The 21,263-nt window shown below is 36.3% G+C and overlaps 1 protein-coding gene and 1 pseudogene across 3 annotated transcripts in view; both read right to left on the reverse strand.

Moving 5' to 3' along the window:
• Nucleotides 1-1,194: 1,194 nt before the first annotated feature.
• Nucleotides 1,195-21,263, reverse strand: part of Fgf14 (fibroblast growth factor 14) — a 582,093-nt gene continuing 562,024 nt past the window's right edge. For 2 of the 3 annotated variants that reach the window (XM_028771695.1, XM_028771704.1), the window contains exons 4-5: nucleotides 6,429-6,627; nucleotides 1,195-3,254 (exon numbers count right to left, since the gene is read on the reverse strand). In XM_028771695.1, the coding sequence (XP_028627528.1) occupies nucleotides 3,118-3,254; nucleotides 6,429-6,627 (336 nt within the window). In that variant the 3' untranslated portion in view covers nucleotides 1,195-3,117. The remainder of the gene's footprint in view (nucleotides 3,255-6,428; nucleotides 6,628-21,263) is intronic. The other variant, XM_028771713.1, reaches the window with a different exon arrangement.
• On the reverse strand, nucleotides 7,704-9,599 carry LOC114624420 (annotated as a pseudogene).

The raw sequence follows: 21,263 nt of genomic DNA on the forward strand, positions 1-21,263 counted from the left end.
GAATTATGCAAAGGATGAACATTGAGCACTGTTGGTGGATAAGCAAAGCAATCAGGTACCATTAAAAAGGTGATAGAACTAACCCTCCCCCACCAGATATGCATGCAGAAGGAATGGGTCTTCTATAGACTTGGTACAATGAACATACATACAGGAAGATATAAAACACACAGTCTATAAATGCAAATGTGTTCCATCAGATTTACTGTACAGATCATCGGTGATGACAGATTGCATTTAATGATAGCAAACTTAATTTCTGAGGGAAGGAATGATGACCTTGTTCCAGAAAAGTAGCAAGAGAGGTATCATCAAGGAGCTAAAATTTTCTTTGGCATGGTAAAGGGGAAATTTGAGTTTATCAACTTATTTACATGAGAGTTCTCTATATTTGGGGTGATACAACGCTATTTTGTTACACAAAAATTTTGTGGTTTCCATATGCCTTCATATAAGTATTTGATTTGATATGTCATAGCTATGAACACAACAAATGATAAGAAACACAAATTGTCACAATACAGACAATCTCTCTGTATGTAAATTGAATAATACATACCAGCACTCCTGGATACATGAGTCCTAGTACATGCAGATCATTTGGTGCTTTCCTCTTCCCATGCAACAGGTGAGACCAGACACAAAGGAAATGTTCTAACTAAATCAAAGATAACAAGGACTCCATTGCAAGTGTCTAAACATAGAATAAACCCCTTGAATACCTACTTACAGTAATAATTGCTCTTATAGACATCTCTTGGGAAACAAAACAGAAGAAAACATTAACATAAATCTTAGTCATTTACAAAAATAAATCTTCCCTCAATTTTAACCACTAAATAGGTCTTGAGAACAGAAATCTCAAGTAGTGTTGATTATCAAAAACAGAAAGGTAGGCTGGTTTGTGATGTGTGTGCATGTAGAGGGGTATAAACTGTGTCTATAAGCCCAACTAATAAGAATTACAAGCTATTCATATTTCACCACATACTAAGGATGCATGTCTTCCCTAAATACTCAGCTAATGAGTTTTATGTAATTATGCATAACACCAAATCAGGAGTGGTCAAAGGGGTCATTTTGTTGTATTTGCAATTTAGCATTATTGACAATAAATCTATTTAAAGATTTTTCTAATGTTTATTTATTAAAATGGAATCTATTATGAAAATGAAATGAGCATAAACACTTAAATTTATACTGAATTTTTAATTAGCTAAGCAAGCCAAAATTTTTCTATGCTGGGCAAAGGCTGTCAAGGAGATTCATGAAAGCAATGAGAAAATAATTTCCCAGTAAGTACAGTGCAGATGGGGGCAGTGACAAGTGGGTCATCCTGCCACGTGGAAATAATAACAAGAGGCCAGTACATTGATCCCACATCAACTGTTTTCTATAAAAGAGGTTCAGTTTGGTCTCAATGAACTCTTCTGAGAAGAAAACATGGTATTCTATTAAGTGTACATACAGTTAACAAATATTTTTCCAAACAATTTAGTACTAAACATTTTGAAGCTTTCTATATCTGATATTGAACACTTTGCATGAAATCTTCAAGGTGTATCTCCAGCAATTCACATTCTTTTTAAGTATCCCTAAACTTGGAGTTCTACAGAATTCAATTCAAAATAAAATTAAAGCAATAAAACAATTAAATAAATCAAATGGCCCAAACCTCTAATGCTGGAGTGTGTTGGGTTGTCTTTAGTTTCATTTAGGGTACTCAACAAACCATATTCTGAAATCTTGACAAGTCATCTCTAACCCACCATTTTGGGCCTCACAGAGCTCAGTTAGAGGTATATACTGATGACATCTAGGATACTAGGCCCCATGATGAGCTAAAACCAAAACAAAGAAAATAAAAACAAACAAATCAAATCCAAAACAAAGAAGCAAACAAAACCCCCAATATTTCCAGTTTTAAAACTTGTCATTAAATACCAAAAATGTTAAAGTCTAATTTATACTAACGTGTGCATTGCTGCTGCAGGAAAGAACACAACAGCCGCCTTGCCCATGCTTGGCTGAGGTTGAGAATAACTGGAATGCAGCCCAAATCAGGTGTGGCACTGAGTTATCTTCATTAAAAACAGGAAGGAGTGGGCCAAATATGGTTTTAGGTAGCATATTTCTTATAGGTTGTAATGATTTGGGTTTTTATTCCTTTTTTCCCAATGATGATTAATCGAAAATAAAATGAACCTTAATCAGGCCTACAAGGCCTACTGAATTCTTTGGACCCACTTTCTCAAAAACTAAGTGGGTCTTGCTCGCTGGGCAAGGCAAATGTTACCATTACCAGTAAGCTTGTGATATGTATAAAACACACACACATAAAGAAACTAAGAGGGAATGCCAAACACCTATCATAGAGCGCTTTCCACAGATTGTGTTTGAGCCTTGTTCCACCCAGCCAATGCCTACCTCGGGAGCACAGCGTCTCCTACTAGACAGAGCATATATGTGTGTTTAATCGATAATGTGAGCCAAAGACAACAATCTTAATCTTTATAGATACTATTTGTAGTAATAAGTTTAGAAGGCTTCCTGATTCCCTAATTGTTCTCCTAAGCAAACCAACTGCAACATTGAAAATTCAGAGGAACACAATCCCTGCTAAAGGTCACAGACAGTGGAGCGAGCAGCCCTGTAAAAATGGAAAGAAGAGAAATCCATGATAGCACAGGTTTACAGCATCTAACTAGAAATTACTCAATATTATTTGTGTGCTACAAAATTGAACTTAAACACATGGATTTCGTTGAAACAGGACTCAAAAAGGATTATGGGTAGCTGTCAGCAGGCAAGGTATTGAGTGTACTTGTGAAGTATGTCATTCACATGAAGTGTCACAGTCACAGAAAAGATATTAAAAAGGCATTCCATATCTGGTAGGGCATTCCATGGTCTGAGTTTAGCTGGTTTGTCCAGGTGTCTTCTTGGTGCAGGGGGACCACAGGTTGAGATTTATCCACTTGCAACAAAGGAGGTCTGAGACAGCATAGGACAAGCATCAGCTTGCTTGCTGGGGCTTTTCCGGAGCAGGAATGTCTAGCAAGGATAAATCGCTCCACTGTGCTCGGGACAAATAAGTCAGGACACCTGAGGATCTGGCTATGTGGTCTTGCACTTGTTGACTGGTTTGCCTCCATTCATTATTGCAGATGCACTTGTACTTTTGCTTGGCGTCACCCCAGCTTTCGGGACTGTTTCACCAACATCATGCAAAGATGGTTCTCGGTACATGGCAACTAGGGATATAAAGAAAGGGAGAGGAAAGGAAGAGGTTATCTCTTTACCGTGCAAGAATGGCACATCACTTTTTGCATAGACCTCAGCCAGTCTGTGTCTGTTTTCTGCGAATGAACCCAATCCCATTGATAACAGGACAGTAGTTTTAAGGCAGCCATTCCCAATCCATAAGTTAAAATATCATTTTCAATGCACTCTCTAATTTGTACCATGAAATACATGCATATATATGTACTTAGATTTTTTTCTAGGAAAGATTAAATAAAAGCTATGGCCTCTTTGTAGATCAATATAGCAAAGCACACATAATATTTAAGCATGCATGAGCATGCGTGTGTCTGCCTCTCTCCAGGAGAAAACCATTTGACTAAATTCTATTTTCACCTGAGATCACTAAGCTATTTTTCTCTCTAGTGGTTTAAAAGACATACAGTCACACTGGGTTCCACTTGAAAGACACACACAACATTAGTAATAAAGGCTTCCTTTTGCTTAAACCAGAGCCTTCTATGAATAATTGTATTTTTCCCACTATCATAGTAAAGGCCTTTTACAACTGAAAGCAACCGTGGGCCATTTATATATTTATATCTATTTTTGATTCATCATTTAAAAATCAAGTTAGTAGGATGGAGGTATAAAACAGTAACAACAACTGAGACTAATGCCTGAGAAAAATTTGAGGAACTGGCTGAGTTGTGCCTGGTGACATGAGTACCATGCTTCATGACACGTTTTTAGAAATTACTTTTTACAGGGAATCCTGGAAGAGTATTTAAGAGTATCTTACATTTGGAAAAATTAGTTGACATAAAGTCATTTGCCACCAGAAATATAATTACAGTCGAACAGCCCAACAAGCTACTTGGGTTTTGAAATCTTAGAAGTTTCAGAAAAGACCCTAGGTGGAATCAGGATCAATTCCCCAAGTGCCATGGAGGGGTCTTGTATCCGCATCGATGTATCTCATAGTTTTTCTTAGCATACTTACAAAAGTAAATGTACACTGAGCTAAATGTCTTGGAAAGTATGTAAAAGTTGCCAGTCTCTAACCCAGGAAGCTGTGTCCAGTTGATAACCCCTCACAAACGAAAAAAATAATTTTCTCCAATCAAGTCTCACAGGCTATACAAAACACTTTTAAGGCTTAAGCCCATTCTCAGCAGTAGATGGCCAACACAAAATGAACTCAACAATGTTTATTAGAGAGTCTTTGTTTCCTAATACTTTTTCAGGGTTTTAGGGTTTTTGTTGTTTTGTTTTCTTACTTTGTATATATGTGTTGGTTTCTGGTTTTGTGTTTTTATGGGATTTCCATGTGTGTGAAAATGTGTGGGTCTCTGAATCTGTATGTGTATCTTGAGCTCGCTCTTTGGCTTTTTTTGTGTTTGTTTGTTTTTTATTTGGTTTATTTTATCTAATTTTATTATTTTTAATGTCTGTTTCTTTTTTAAGGATAGAGGGGAAGAAAGAGTGTGGACATGTGTGGCTAGGAAAATGGGGACTATCTGGAGGAGTTGGGGGGGAAGGGAAACAAAAATCAGAATAAATTGTATTAAAAATCTATTTTTAACTTTAAAAGAAAAAATAAAAAGACAGTCTTCATTCTTGAAGCACCTCCAGTCTCTCACTCCCACTCAAATCAGGACCCAGTAGTATCAAAGCTTTGACTTACATCACATATGAAATAAAGCTGAGTGGGAGATATTACTGCCCAGAGTATTCAGAAACAATTATAATCCCATGGAAATGTCTGTACTTGTCCTAAAGCTTTCAGTTGCATTATTTATACATTACCGGGGCTTATAAAGTTTAAAATTCATATTCCTCTAACGATCTTCACTGTTAAGCATTTGTGTTTCAGAAGTAATGTTTTAAAAGAATAAAGTACACCACCTTGTTTTGGTTAGAGTACCTCTGTCTACGAATTATTTTAAAACATGATAAAATAGTACTTTTCTCTCTTCATATGTACACACCATACTCACACAACAGTTCAGCTTAGAGGTGAAATACCAAGAAAAAGTATTTATTTGTTATTTTACTGTTTATGGCATAGAGGGAGAATCTCTGATGTTTTCTGTGGCCCTCGTGATTTTATTATATGTCTCAAACCTGACCTACCTAAAGGAGCAAGACTGGGGTCAGCTCCGTGGTTGGAAGTAATACTGAGGAACTCCAAAGCATCAAACCTGAAGAACAAACTGAAATTCTCTATAGATCAGCTGGGCTACAACCTTCAGGAAATCCCTGCCAGTACCATGTCAGTTTCTAGAGGGACCTGGTGGCCTTTTCTTTTATCCCAGGAAGCCAGGCTAAACTTGGTCGCTTTTTTTTTTCCTCATTCGCTTCTTCAGAAAACTTTGGAATAGCCTTAAAGTCATTTTTTCAGCTCTAATTTTTAACATAAATAACAGTAAATAGTTCTTCTGGCAGAATAAGCCTAGGCTTTATGAAGTAAATGTGAAGGAGCTATTATTTAGAGTTGAAGGTAGGTAAGTTCCTTTAATACAAGAACAATAATTTAATAAAAGGAAAATGATTTATGTAGCATGGGACTTTATAGAGTTCTTTAAGGGTTATCTTCATGAATTATAATAATTTAAAAGAAAATTTATCTAGATATTCTGAAAATAGGCCAATCCTTAAAGTCCCACATGAAAATATTTTTCTTATATATGTATCATTATATATTCATAAGAACACAGATTTTTATTTGAAAATAATTGAAAGTCATGAAGTACTTAGAGCATTTGGAATAATTAAGATTTATGACATTGAAAGTTTTCTGCTACACATATGCATACATGAATATACATACACACACCCATACACACATACATGCACACATGTACACATGCAGGCAGAGCATATACACAGTCAGGTATATATAACGGAAACATTTTTTTCTTGTTTTTATTCCCCCTCTTTGGTACCAGGACTGAAAATCCTTCCTCCTACATATGTTATGCACAGCTTCTACCACAAACCTGCACTTGGTGGCCCCATGAAGCTTAGCAAAGCAGCATAAGGAGAAATCTATGTGAACACCACTCCAATAAAGAACATTTCTATCAGTCTCTGGAAAGTTCCTGTGGCCATACCAGACGTATCCATGTGAAAATTAGAGTTTGCAGCAGCACCTAAGAGGATGATGCGTGTGGTATACTCACCTTCCAATGGCTTGGGTAGAAAATGAGCTGCTGGTTTGGTTTTCTTTACTCTGTTTCCTTTCATAACTTGCCCTTCCTTATTTAATCCCAAAAACCAGGCTCTGCCAGATTCCTGTTGCCTGTACAGCATGGATGAGTAGATTACATAATAGTTTTCAAAAACAGACTCTTTAAACTTGCATTCAGGGGTAAAAAGTTCCTATTGGGAGAAAAGAAGAGAAGAGAGTTAAGGTAGAGTGCAGAAGTTTCTAGTGTTTACTTGTTCTGCATGGATTTCTCTGAGACACGAGAATCTTTGTGGTTTTGAAGACAGCCTGAGCACAGCAAATTCCAGGACAGCAATACCTACATAGCAAAATCCCATGTCAAATCATAGAAACCCAAATAAAAATGAACCATACAGTACTTTCACTTAATCAAAGCCCAATTCAGTCACCATCTAACCACTTACCACATTAGTATAGCATTATCTATTCCTGATAAAGTTTACAAAGCTATTTAAGATACCATATGTTTTACATTATTGTCACAGAAATAACCTTGCAATATTGTAACAGTAAGTAGACAGTTGTTACAATAAGTAATGTCAGTTGTAGTTGTGAGTAGATTAGTGTTGCAGGGTGACAAATTTATACTACTGAGAAGCAGACTAAAACCTCAAACTAATGTTATGATAATGAGATGGCACCAGAGCTATTAAAGTGTAACAAGCTGAGGACAGACATCATAGATAGATGATAGAAGCTGGAAATATTTACCCATTTTCATTGTTTTGAACCCTATTGAAACTCTTGAAGATCAACAGCAAAATCCCTGCCCTGACTAAAAACCATCCAACAGTTTTGGAAAATGTATAGTGTATTAAAGAGATTTAGGTTTATGCCTTCACCTTCATTCAACAGTGAGCATCACAAAGCTTTAGTATTAGTATAAATATCACAAAGATTTCACAGATGATTTTATATCTTTGTGAAACTCTTATTTTGAAATAAATAATAATAAATATGATTTCATGCTTATCTATAACAATACACAATAATACAGTGCATCCAAGTAAATAGAACTTTAAAATCCTTTTTTTTTTTTTTTGGCAGGAGTTGTAGAGTAAACCATTTTTATTTCTTTTGGTTATAAACAATGGATTTGAATCTGGCATTTCTGTGTACTGTTCAATACATTGGTGATGTACACCTAGCAGTATAAACAAATATCAGAGGGGAAAACACATTGAAAAAGTGGCTTCAACAAAGGTGGCTGTGCAGGGAAGTCCATGTACTAAGCATGCGTGGCTAAGTAGAAGCATATAGTATGCAGAAAGGCCTGGCCACTCTTCTCCTCGAACTTTTGCTCATCGATTTCATTCTCCATATCCTCAGTGTGCTGGATATACTGGCAGAACTCACAGATAAGGAATGCTTCCAGAGGGGCCTCTTCATGGTTGTCCTGGATGTCCACATTGGCCACATGAACGGGTTGGCAGGTCTCCTGTTCTCAGGAGTTCAGATCTTCTACAACCTGGTTATAGACTCTCTCTTTACAAGTGAAGATAAGGTCAAACTGGTTCATGAAGTTCTGGAACCTTTCTGGATGGGGTTTGATCCTTTTATTTCTGTTCAACATTATTCAAAATTCCACTTTGTGTATAGAGTTTTTTATCTTTCCTGAGGAGATCATTGTACATCTGGTCATATGTGTGTTTGAAGTCATAAACATTGGACTTGTCAGGTGCTGGTCCTGGGAGCTTCATATGAATTCCTGTTCCAAAGGAGCAGACACTGGAACCTGGTTGCTGAGTATGTTGTGTATTTCCATGGTCCGATTCAGGTTACTTTAGCATACCACTGTCATCCTCAGCATTGCTGATGACACGGCAACTACCAAACTACCTTCTGTACTCCAGAACGTTAAAATTCTAACCTCCTAGTAGCAAACTATGTAAAATGTTTAACTAGTTTTTGGAGCAGTTATGCTATTTTGTTTTATTTTAGAAATATTTTATACACACACACACACTACAATTCTTTAAGTAAAAAATAAAATCTCTAAAAGTTGAATTTATGTTTAATTGTCATAAGAAATGTGTGACATAATTAACTAGGAGTTAATTTTTCCCAAGAAGAAATGGATTTTATTCATTCAAATGCTTTTCATGGGAAAGATGACAGATGTAGTGATCAATAAAAGACATTAGCAAAACAAAAGGCATGTCGAGCCCCTCTCACAGGGATGTGTGAGGTATTCCAACATGATACTACATCAGATTTTAACAAGAACCTGCCCAAATAAATGTACTGGTCTTCTATTGAATTTCTGTTCTCCAAATACCCTCCTTTTAGTTCTCTCATTAATAAATGGAGCCCCATTGAGTCAGCATCTAAGAGGTGTCACAGTGAAAAGTAGATAAAGTGGTGGGAAAACAAAATGGAATGCTCCAAACCTGGCTTGTCCCCTGTGATGGTTAGCTTTCTTTGTCAACTTTATACAGCTGCAGATTACTTAGGAATATAATCTCGATTAGGGATATCCTATGGGCATATCTATGAGGGATTGTGTTAATTAAGTTAATTGATGTGGGTAAAACCAGCCTACTGTGGGTGGCAACATCCCCTAGAGAGTTTGTCCTGAACTGTATTAGGATGGAGAAATTGGATAAATCAAGCCAGCACAAACAAGTAAGTAAACTTACATGCATTCATTTCTCTCTGTTCTTGGCTGTGTGGAGATATGACTAGCTATGTGAACTTCCTGCCTTGACTTCTCTATTATAATATGGACTTATAAGATGAAATAAACCCCTTGTTTCTCTAAGTTGCTTTTAGTTAGTATGTTTTATCACAACAACACAATAAAAATAGGAGAGACCCCCCAAAAGACCAATAAATCTGCCATTTTGATTGAAACTAAGTCTCCTAGGTCAACTATATTAGACTTTAGCATGTAACATGTATCTTTGAAATAATCTAAGGCACAAAAGCATGTTATCTGCTAGTAAAGTCTGTCTCAAAATCATCAAAGAGTATGATGCTAACAGATAAACTGCTAAGCCACTTGATGGGGGTTAAAGTAGTTGGCATTTGCCTTCAGAGGCCTTGGAATTTTAGCCAGATCAGGCTCACAGATGCCTGCCTTGTATTTATGTACAATTTCTTCCACATTGTGAATGTAGATCATTCCTTATTCTTATCTCATCACCTCTCCCAAAATATCTAAAATATGTCATAGGATGCTTATATAGCATTAGTAACGAGGATGTCTGCTCTGCATTGATTGATGTAAACATGAAAGAAAATGAGGTTTTCACTATGTAAGAGGTAATCTATTCAGTGGACTCATCAAGTCCTCCAAACACTACTTTTTAGGAATGTGTTAGTATCTTTTCTGTTTGTGCATGTTTGGTATATTGGTATGTGCTGGTGTGTGCACGTGTGTGTATAGGTCTACATCAGATGTTTTTCTAAATGACTCTCCATTTTATTTTTAAAGACAGGGTCTTCATTGAACCTTTGTTCACTGTCTTGGCTAGACTGACTGCCAGGGAGACTGAAAGATCTCATCTCTGCCCTCCTAGCTTTAGAGTACAGGTCTACATTGTCATAGCTGGCTTTTACCATGCATGCTTCAGATGTAAACTCAGATTCTTCTGTTTGCATGACAAGTACTCTTATCATTAAACCTTTTCTGTAGCTCTTGTTTATATTACTTTGTGAGATTTTCCTGTGACTCCAGAAATTTATGTACTTTCTGACTTTAATCTGAGCATTTGGGAGATAGAAAAAAGGTGGATCTCTGTGAATTAAAGGCCAGCTTGGTTTACATTGTGAGTTCTAGGACAACCAGCCAAACCCTGTCTCAAAAAAAAAAAAGAAAAGAAAAGAAAAAACCAAAAAAGAAAACAAAGCAAACAACAAACAAGCAAGAAACATCATGAGAGAACTATGTAATACTGTGAATATTGGTTCGTATGGTCTGGGCCATTTATTCCTGGCTAAATAATCAAAGTGAATACATACACATACAACATTCTAAGATGCTCTTATCTAACACAGTTTTCTTAAGACTTTAAAAGAACTTAATCTACTCTTCAAATGTTACAGTCCAAAGCAATGTCAGCATTCTTAGGAAAAATGCTAAAACTAAAACTAGGAGGGCCTAGTTTTTATCATTTGTTATAAATATACTTTCATTATATAAATGGAAGCCAGTGGAACAGAGGATTATGATCTGTATGTTCAGACAAACAAGATTCAATCAGGGTTTGATTTTTTTCTTTTTAGCTGAGTTTTCCTGGGAAGATGGTTTCATCCCCCTGGGTTTCAGTCCAATTTCTAAAACAAAGTTGAAATTATAGGACCAAAAGTTGTCTGAGCAAACTGGTATGAATTAACTCATTTTAGAATGCTAAGAAAATAATAAGTACTCACTAATTGTTACAAAATTCATTATTGATTATATAGTATAACTTTTCTATATCAATTATTTCAATATTTCAGTCAATCATATTTCCACAGATCAAAATTCAACTATGAGATATGAACATGGCTTTATATCAAGTGTTGAGTTGACCACCAGATATGACAAAAATGAATAAAATTATTCATTTCATTTTAAGAGATCATATGAGTACATATTATTATAGAATCTTGGCATCTTGAATGAGAGAAGGATTATAGGTGTAGTATAAATCATTGTGACAAACCAGAGACAGAAAATGCCACAGTACATCTGGAGAACCATGAGAAGTTTGTAATGATACAGGCACTGCAAAGAAGAAACAGAAACTGATGTAGGTGGAAAGGCAAGCTAGCATTTGTAATAAAGATTTTATATGCTGCCAAGATAATGAGCCCTATAGTGAGTAAGAAACATGGCACTCTTGAATAAGCAACAGAGTAAACACAAAGTGACTGTCAATGTGCAAGACAATTTTATAATATTAGTTATGTTTCAACACTAGTATGTTGATTCATAATCTCTGGAGAAATGGACTGACAAGTATTAGGTAGGTCAATGCTATTTTGTGAAGTTTTTTTCTTTTTGACTAAATTTATAATTCTAGAAACTTAGGTGCTTTAGTTTCTAGAACTAAATTCAGTTGTTTCTCTAGTTTGGTGTCTTTCCTGCCCCACCAGTCTCAAGACACAACCATCCAGGAGAGCTGGTTGTCTTTTAGACACCTGACATTCTTTATCTGACTACTAACTGTTTGTCTTTAACAATGGCTAACTGCAGGCTACAAATAAAATTTTATAATCTACTTCCCCTACCCCTTCCTCTAAAATGTATGAAAATGGACCCTCACTCTGCCATAGGAGCCTATCTTAGTCAGGGTTTCTATTCCTGCACTAAACATCATGACCAAGATGCAAGTTAGGAAGGAAAGGGTTATTCAGCTTACACTTCCACTTTGCTGTTCATCACCAAAGGAGGTCAGGACTCAAGCTGGTCAGGATACAGAAGCTGATGCAGACAATATGGAGGGATGTTACTTACTGGCTTGCTTCCCCTGCCTTGCTCAACTTACTTTTAAAACCTGAGAATACCAACTCAGGGATGGCATCTACCACAATAGGCCCTCCCAGTTTGATCATTAATTGAGACTATGCCTTACAGCTGGATCTCATGGAGGCATTTCCTCATGGGAGGATCCTTTCTCTGTGGTAACTCCAGCTTGTGTCAAATTGACACACAAAACCAGCCAGTACAGATCCTGAACTGTACTCAATGTCCTTGTTATGCTGCCATCTTTCTATGGCTTTAATTACTTTTAATAAATATCTTACTAAAAAGAAAGTCTATCCCAATGTCCCCTTTGAACTTAAAATATGAGACTTTTAAGGAAGCTGTCGTTCAAAGATGTACATTTATGTTCACTCCAGTAGTTAGTATGAGTACGATGCACAGAGCATAGACAAATGTTATCCAAATGATAAACTGTACAACTGAATTCTCAATTTTGTAATATCCAAGAAAGAGAAAGAAAACATGTTATTTAAGTTATTCAGGAGGTAAAATCTTTTTCTTGATGCTAACTTGAAAAGAAACCTATAAAAGGTGGAGCAACACAAAGGAAAAAAAATTCTTGATAGTAGACACAACTGCAATTTTGTATTTAAGTACTCCAAATGCATTAGGGAGATAGACTGCATTGTGAAAGTTCAGTGAGTAGAACTCAAAATAATTGTAATTGATGAGATCAGGGATCATGTGGCCTTTGGGGGCTATAGTAAGCAGGAGCAAAGCAAGCTGGCAAACAGGATTCGCAGATGAGGATAAATGTCCAGCTTGGGACCTGCACTGGAGAGACAGTGGTAGGAACAAACTGAAGAGGCTGTATATTGCATAAAAAATTAAAACCTTATATATTGAGAAGATCTGAGTTTTCTGGAAAAAGATAACTTTCTTGTTTTTGGTCATAACACCTTTACATCTTGACTATTTCTTTAGTGTATTTCTCAACATGGAGAAGGTCAAGGTCTGGGATAGACATAGTATCTTCCAATTTGATATCTTCAATAGACTGAAAAAGCATGGATTCAGACTATCTCTGAAGCTCTAATTTATGTTTCTTATTTAGTGAACTAAAGGGACTACTGTGACAGAATACTGGCAGTGGTGACACAAGAACGCTTATTTAAATTTAAGCTTAAATATAAACTCTTTGAAAGTGCCAAAATGAGATAGATAAGAAATTTGATGTGTCTTTTTCTCCTCTCGCCTACCTATATTTAGAACTACCACCCTGACAACAAGCCCAGCAGTCGAGTTCCAGTAGAAGATTAAGTATTTATTTGCACCAATGCCAAATTAAACCGTCAAATTATAGAATAGGAAAAAAAGGCACACCACAATGCAGACAGAAGTTTCATATCTTCGTTTCTGTTGTGGTTGTTCTGGGATGAAAGCACCATCTGCAGTGTGCTTATTATCTTGACAGTAGCAGCAGAATCCCTCTTCTTTATTCAGGAAAACCCCTGATGGTCTATTTGCATGTGAAAAGATAGGTTTCTGGGCTGTGGATGAAAGGGGAGGATGATAGGAAGAGACTATCCATGTTCTACAACTCATAAGGAATGAAATAGCCATGAAGCTGGAAGATTTGGGATAAACAAAGCATAATGTCAGTAATGACATGACCTTGAGATGTGCAGTAGGCTGTAGTGTTCAGACTGTTGACTCACCTTAAGTTGAAAAGAGAATTTTTTTCTGAAGCCACCTGGGAACTCATGGTTAGGTTAGCCAAATTCCATGTCCCAGTGAAGTAACAGTTTTTTGAAGACTTTATAGTGACAGGATAAAGTCATAAATTGATGCACTTTTCAAATATGGTAGTGGAGTCATCAGAAAAACACCAAAGCAAGGGAATTCTCAGCTATTGGCCTCAGATGTTGTCTGATGATAGTTTTAGACTTTTAATTAGTGGAAATGAGGGTATTTTTAAGTTAATAAATCCCAAAAATTTTTATCTGTTAGTCACAAAGATGTTAGGTCAGATGCAGAGGTGGACAAGGAATGGCTAGTTAAGTGGGTAAAGACCACACAAGATAAATTATAGGCTTGGACCTGCAATAGTCTAATCTCCCCACAATCATGGAAGTTCTTATCAATTGAAGTTCAGCCTTGTAGAAAGTTCAACGCAAGTGCAGGTTTTGTTTTTCTTATTTCAGAAACTTTCTTTGTTGTTGTTGTATTTTCACAAGATCAAGTCCAATTCTTGTGGAGTGAATACAAATCCATCTTCAAAGGCAATAAGAGCATTTCTTTTGAGTCAAATGTTAGTGATTATGGTGGGAAACATGGATTCAGGTTTCCCTGAAAGATGGATTCCAGTATGAAATAGTTAAATAAACTTCCAGAGTCACAGAATAAAAGACAGTCATAAGCAATGTGTTCTGAACTTAGTCAGGAATGAGCAGGCTTGAAGGGCCTTCAGGGAGGATGACTCTTTTCTGTAATTATCAGCTTGTAAAAGCAGGAAGTATTGTTGCAGGAATCTGATTACTAGTTAAAAGGATTAAATCTGAATAGTATCTCTTGCTCTGGGTGGAGATATGACATTCTAAATTTCTCAAAAGATCATAAGATATTTTAGCAGAAGGCTTTATGGTTAACAGTAAAGACCTCTTGTTACCAGAGAAATTTGAGGAGCCCCACATTGGGTGCCATATTCTATTTACATAATCTAGGACCCCTTCTGCTGTTTCTAGTTTAACAAGTAAGAGAATTTTTAAATAGAAATAGAAGGAAGATTGAGAACAATTTTACTAAAGTTTAATAGAAAAACAGCAGGACAGATGAACTTTAAACCAATATGTTTATGTTGATAGATGATGAAGAGAGAAAAAAGAAAGTAACAATATGTTGTTAGGATCTGGCATGTACAGCAATGGGGTTCAGAAAGAGTGGGGAACTGACCTCACACAAGCAAAGTGAGAAAGCCCAGAATATAAGAAAAAGTCTACTACAAAAGGAAAAGACAGAAGAAAAGGGTAGAAAGAACAGAGCTGTATGCTTTTTCTGGGTTAGGACTCAGAAAGTAGGTTGGCCAGTGCTTTCTCTAAGTGTCTGCACTACAAGGGGAAGGTTGCTGTGAAAGAAAAACATATTACTAATTAGAATATAAATTCTCCCCACCCAATTATGTAGCTGAGAATACTATGCCTCCATCCAAGTCTAGAGGATAGCTCAGGTTCTAGTCTTTTGACCTTAATGGGCCTCAAAAAAGCACCAATCTTCCACCTTTTTATATGCTGATTTAAGTCCTCAAAAGACACTTATTTTCTGGCAAAAAGGAGGTGGAGCCCACTCTCTATGAAGGAGAAGGATGTTCCCTAGGACCTCCAGGGAAGCTTGCTGACATCTGTGTAGTTACCTGAGACTAGCACTGTCTCTCCCTTAAGAGTTCATGCAAATAATTCTTTCTATCCTTCTAGAAACCTGTCTGTTGTAAGGAGTTAAGAAATACCAAGAATCAACCCTAAACATGCAAATCAGCACAATGGAGTCTCTTGCATTGGCCACTACTACCCTGTGAACTTGTTTCTTCTTATTGGTCCCTTGGGCCATTGCCCACTGTCATCCCCTGAAGCTGCTGCATTGTACCAGGCCATAAACTCTCTTCCTTTCTTGCTACATTCTATCCTCTTCTCTTTTCTATCCAGGAACCAGGGACCCTAGCAGAAGCCAGAGCTTCCAGGAAAAAAAAAAGAAAGATTAAATGCATTTACTAAACACACTGGTAGGGACATCAGGTAGGCAGTAGAACGGAGGCTCTGTTACAGGGTTTAGATGCTATCTTGTGACGTTCTTAGAGTCTGAATATTTAGAAACAGATAGTCTAGCTAATGTACTCTAGGTTTCTATCGCTAGTTAAAAGTATGTTATATGGGAATCAGAGATGAGAACTATATCCCTACAATTCTGTCTAAACTCCACCTTCACAGTTATCTGGCAACAACCAGGTATGCTCCTCCCCACAGTTACCTGGCAACAGTCAGGTAGGCGTGCCCACTATAAAAGGGGCTGCCTGCCTCCTCCTCTCTCTCTTATTCTCTTACTCTCTTGCCTCTAGCTTCTCCTAGCCCTTGCTCCCTTCCCTTCCCCCTCTCTCCACGTGGTCATGGCCGGCCTCCACTTCTCTCCTATCTCTCCTCTTTCTCCACCATCTTCTCCTGTTTCTCTCCCTACCTTTGCCCTCTGCTCTGAATAAACCCACTCCCCTTTGGAACCATTTGGTCTGCTGTTATCTGTTCTAAGCTGAGAGCTGAAGTCTAACGCCTACTAACAGAGCTAAAGGCAAACTAGGCAACTTGGGCTCGAGATTTGTAACATTCAGACTTTCCACAGTCACAGTTTTGAATCAGTCTTTAGAACCTTCAGCATAGGTGTGACTTTTTCAAGAAACTCCAAAGTTCAAATCTGGGGAGCTGAGAAAAAGACCAGACCCTAAAGCATTTGCTGTGTAGTCTTTTATCAAAAAAAGTTTTCCACAACTGGTTTAAAGTAAAAGTTGACAAATTTTTTCACAATCTAGATAACCAAGGGAAGAAGTGTTTAATACGAAACTCCTTAGAGATAATTGTTCCCAATTAAATTTAGATCCCATGCATATTCATTTTATTGTATACTGTTCAACATGTATACATTCATGTATAGTATATTATATTCATGTATGTAAATACATATGATTTGAATACATTTTTTTTCATCAAAATTTGATTTTAGAGAAACCTATAAATCTTCTCCCTATGAGCGCTAGTTTCCTCTTAGAATGCTTCAGCCCATGTACTGTGTAACCTGGGAGAACCTGACATAATGACAATTACATTCGACACCTATAGCATGTTAAGTCTCTGAAACAAGACAAATGGCTGAGGTGCCTATGAACATATTGAAGTGTCCACTGACCAGTGCTCCCAGCAGCTCTTAGAACCTGTGACTTCTCCCAGATTTCACAGCATCCCTCAGTACCTGTAGCTCCTCCTCGCACTTTTCATCCCACCTCATATCCTAAACCTTTTCTTCCCAGGGCCTGGGTTTCTGCTTCCCTTCCTCTATCCTCTTGCTCTCCCTCCCCTTCTTTCCTCTCAAGGTTCAGTTTAGTGAGCCAATCAAGTTTAGCCCAGACGCTTCCCTCTAGCTACTTTCTCCCTTATACCTACAATAAAAGTCTTCTTCATACTTTACGAGTAGTCATGTCCTCCTCCTTTTATTTCATTTATTTTTATTCATAGCAAAGTTTGTCTACCATCATCATTTCAAGCAGAAAATTAAAATAGAAGTATTCTGATAGATTTACATTTTTTAAATAAAGGAGAATTCTAAAATCCATTAAAAAGACAGAATAAAGGGATTATACTAGGTATACAGTACCACAGAGCATATCATACATTCATGATAAGTATTATTACCAGAAATTTTATGGATCCCCACTTGGGACACTACAGGGGAAATCCTGGCTCCCTCTTACAGTTCTTAGTTTTATTGGTAAAATAATTTAAGGGGCAGGGACTCAGAAAAAGGCTTTAGGACAGTTTCATTAGGTATCAAAAACTCCAGTAACAGAACTACAAGCTGTAAATTACGACAGCTGTCTGGAAGAGGAAGACTAATAAGAGTGACAGACAAAGCCAGGCAGTCTATAAGCAGTTACACTGCTGACAAGCAGTCAGGGCAAGTGGAAGTATAAATGCCAGAAGTACTTTACAAGAAGCATACTTGGGATCCGGGCAGCATCCAAAAGGAAGAGGAGATGTGAAGAAAGGAAAAGTAACTATTTCCTGAGTGAGGACTCAAAAAGGCAGTCAGACTTCACTGAACTTTGTGATTGTTCAGTAGTGATTGCACAGAGGACAGAAGTCCTGGGGGGAAAAGTAAACTATCTCATTTAAAGGATTATTATTCCTTCCACTTGTTAATATGGCTTAAGGTTCCCTTAGCCAGATGACTGATCTACTCAGCTCTTCACTGCTCTGATAACAATACCAGCATTAGCATTACATCTATTTCCAGAGTCATTAAAACATATAACCCCTCCCCATTCAGAGCCTAGTAATGACACTGACTCTGGACTTTTAGATATTTTATTCCAAAGAGTTAAATAGAAGTCTCACGGTCTTAAATTAAAAATAATGACAAATCACAAAAGCAATTTGTAAATATCAAATGCATTAGCTATCAACTATAGAGAAATGAAAAAATATTTTTTAAACTATAAATTGAGAAATTATACTTATTTATAACTACAAATGACACAAAAAGTGCTGTCAAATGCTAATTGTTACCAGGAACAAGGTGCTATTTAATTATTCTTAATAAGCTTTAAATTAACTGGGCAGACTTTAGATAGAATCCTAATGGCCTGTTCAACTTGAAATTTCCACTTTATCCTTCCTCATCTCCTTTGTTGGAGATGTGGCCTACTGAAGGTTAAAATGAGGTCAGCAGAGATTTATCTCAATCTCTGTCACCCTCTACAGTTTATAATCAATCAGTTATATCCCTGAATGCTACTCTTCTGACAGCACCAGCTTCAAAATGGAGTGCAGAATGTTCTTACCATCACTTAAAAAAGGCAAAAATAGTCTGACTGCTCAGAAAAGGTTGTAGTCATGAAATCTGAAGCAGAAAATATCTAAATTAACACTTTAAACCATCCATTTAAGTTGACTATTGTGTTTTATTTCTTTGGAATGTTACATATTCAAAATGTATACTACAGAGCTGTGAATAGCATATAGAGTTAAAACTAGTAAACTGTTTATGTGTGTGGTATATATGTGTATATGAATACTTTTAACAAATGTACAATTTCATTTGTTCTACATGATTCACAGCTTTGATTTGAAAACAAGATTCAATGAATGTAAGTGAATAGTTACCAACAAACCAGTTTTTTTTTATTTTACTTTTACTTAAGTAGTTTCCAAAGGAACAAAATTGCAAAAAACACCTTTGTTTTCAGCTGAAAAGACAAAACTTGTTATTTAGAGGTGATCATATCGTAAAATATCTTAATTTATTTATTACATGTTATATTTTGGACTATTATATTATATATTATAATTTATTTTAGTTCTAAAACAAGTAATTTATTTGACATCACATTTAACTGTTTAACATAAATGGATGTCATATCTGAAAATATACACTATAGCCATATATTTAGTGTTTAAATATACATACATGTATATTTTATATTCTTAACATGTGGTATTCAGTGACTAGTACTGATTCCACAAATTCTCATCCTATCACAAACTTAAAAAATGAGAATCAGCATTTAACAGGACCCCAAATAATTTGTGTTTGTTCTAAAGTTTCAGAAGCCATGGTATATATTCTCAGTGCCATACAGAATAAAACAATAAATGACCACTGCATTCAATTGACATTATTGAAGTTTCCAAGGGCTGTAGAGATGGCTCAGTGGTTAAGAACACTTACTGCTCTTTCAGAGTTCCTGAGTTCAATTCCTAGCAACAACATTGTGGCTCACAACCATCTATAAAGGAATCTGATGCCCTCTTCTGATATGTCTGAAGACAGTGTCAGTGTACTCATATATGTACAATTAAAAAAAAGTTTGTCACCCATTTCTTAAAGTCAATGCAAAATTTACAAATGAAAGAAAGTAAAAACAAAAATCTAATGTATTTACAGTTATATGTATAAGTGAGAAATGTAAATTTATAAATAAAAATATGTCTCAACTGGTTCTAAATATAAGACGTGTTTCATCAGAAGACAGACATGTATAAATTCCCTAAATTGTAATTCTTATATAATTCTGAAGAAAGAGTTGTTATAACTGCATAAGATTTATCAGTATATATTTGTCAATATTCAAGAGTGGTTACACTAATATCAATAACAATGTTACTGAATATGCTAAGATTGACTTTGTGTATGCCTACATATTAGTCAGTATTGTAAAAACTCTATAGGACAAGCTAACTTAAACCTCCCTGTAATGTTATGAGATTAATGACATTATTAACCCCATTTTAGTAATGAGAGACTGAGCAGTGTGGTTAAGTAATTCACCACAGTATATTTATATTCACCAAGATAAATATAAAACTTTAGTCTCACTTTTCTCATTGAAAATACTTATTTTGAGAGGCCACCCTGGCTGTCAGAACTCCAGGTAGGCTGCATACTTGGGGAATGCCTCCACCATCTCAGTGCCTGCTCTCCCTGCTTTCAAGTGTCCCTTCCTTCTCCATCACTAACTATATCCTGATCCTCAATTCTGGTGAGGCCCCCTGCTTTATCAGAGGTCACACAGCCAGCGTAACTCCAGCTAGACCATCCACTAGTGACTCCCTTTATTCTTTCTTGTCCCATCCCCATCCTCAATCTCCCCACCTCACCTCATTACTGTATCCTAACAACCAACTTGGGCATGGATCCCTTCTCAACAATAAGACACTTTGGCCATCAGAAGTTGAGCTACCAACTCCAGTGGAGATGCTCTGCTCAACCACAGGCAAAAGATCAGAGAGAAAATAGAAACCAAGGAACACAGTACCCATCCAACAAAGACAAACTCAGAAATCAGCACCTAGACTAATAATCATACCAAACCCAAATGCCTTGATGCCAATGTAAGAACAAAATCAACAACAGCCAAGGTAATATGTCACCACCAGAGCCTAGCTACCCTACTACAGTAAGCCTTGAATATATCAATATAGATAAAACACAGTTAAAACCAACTTCATGAAGATGATAGAAGTCCCCAAAGAGGAAGTGGATAAATCCCTTAAAGAAGTCAAGAAACAAAGCAGAAGGAAATGAATAACTACTTGAAACCTGAAAAATGGAAACAGAAGCAATAAAGAAAACACAAAATGAGTAAAATCTGGAGTTGAAAAATCTAAGTGAACAGGATCTGCAGATACAACATCACCAACACAATACAAGAGATGCAAGAAAGAATCTCAGGCATTGAAAATATAATAAAAGAAATAGATAGATCTGTGGAAGAAAACTTGTTAAGTCTAATTTTTTTCTCATGCAAACTATCCAGGAAAAAATAAAACACTATGAAAACACCAAGATCTATCCTTCTACAGCATACAAAAACATACTTCAATGTCAAAGATAGACATTAACTCAGAATAAAGACTTGGAAAAAGATTTTCAAAACAAATGGACTTAAGAAGAAAGCAGGCATAGTCATTCTCATATCTGACAAAACAAACTTCAAAACAAAATTAATCAAAAGATACAGGGAAAAATACTTCATATTCTCAAAAATTTCATTAATTGGCAAAAAACACTTAAAGCAATGTTCACCATCCTTAGCTATCAGGGAAATGCAGATCAAAACTA

The sequence above is a fragment of the Grammomys surdaster genome, unplaced genomic scaffold (assembly GCF_004785775.1).
Source record: "Grammomys surdaster isolate TR1022 unplaced genomic scaffold, NIH_TR_1.0 65, whole genome shotgun sequence".
NCBI classification, from domain to species: Eukaryota; Metazoa; Chordata; class Mammalia; order Rodentia; family Muridae; genus Grammomys; species Grammomys surdaster.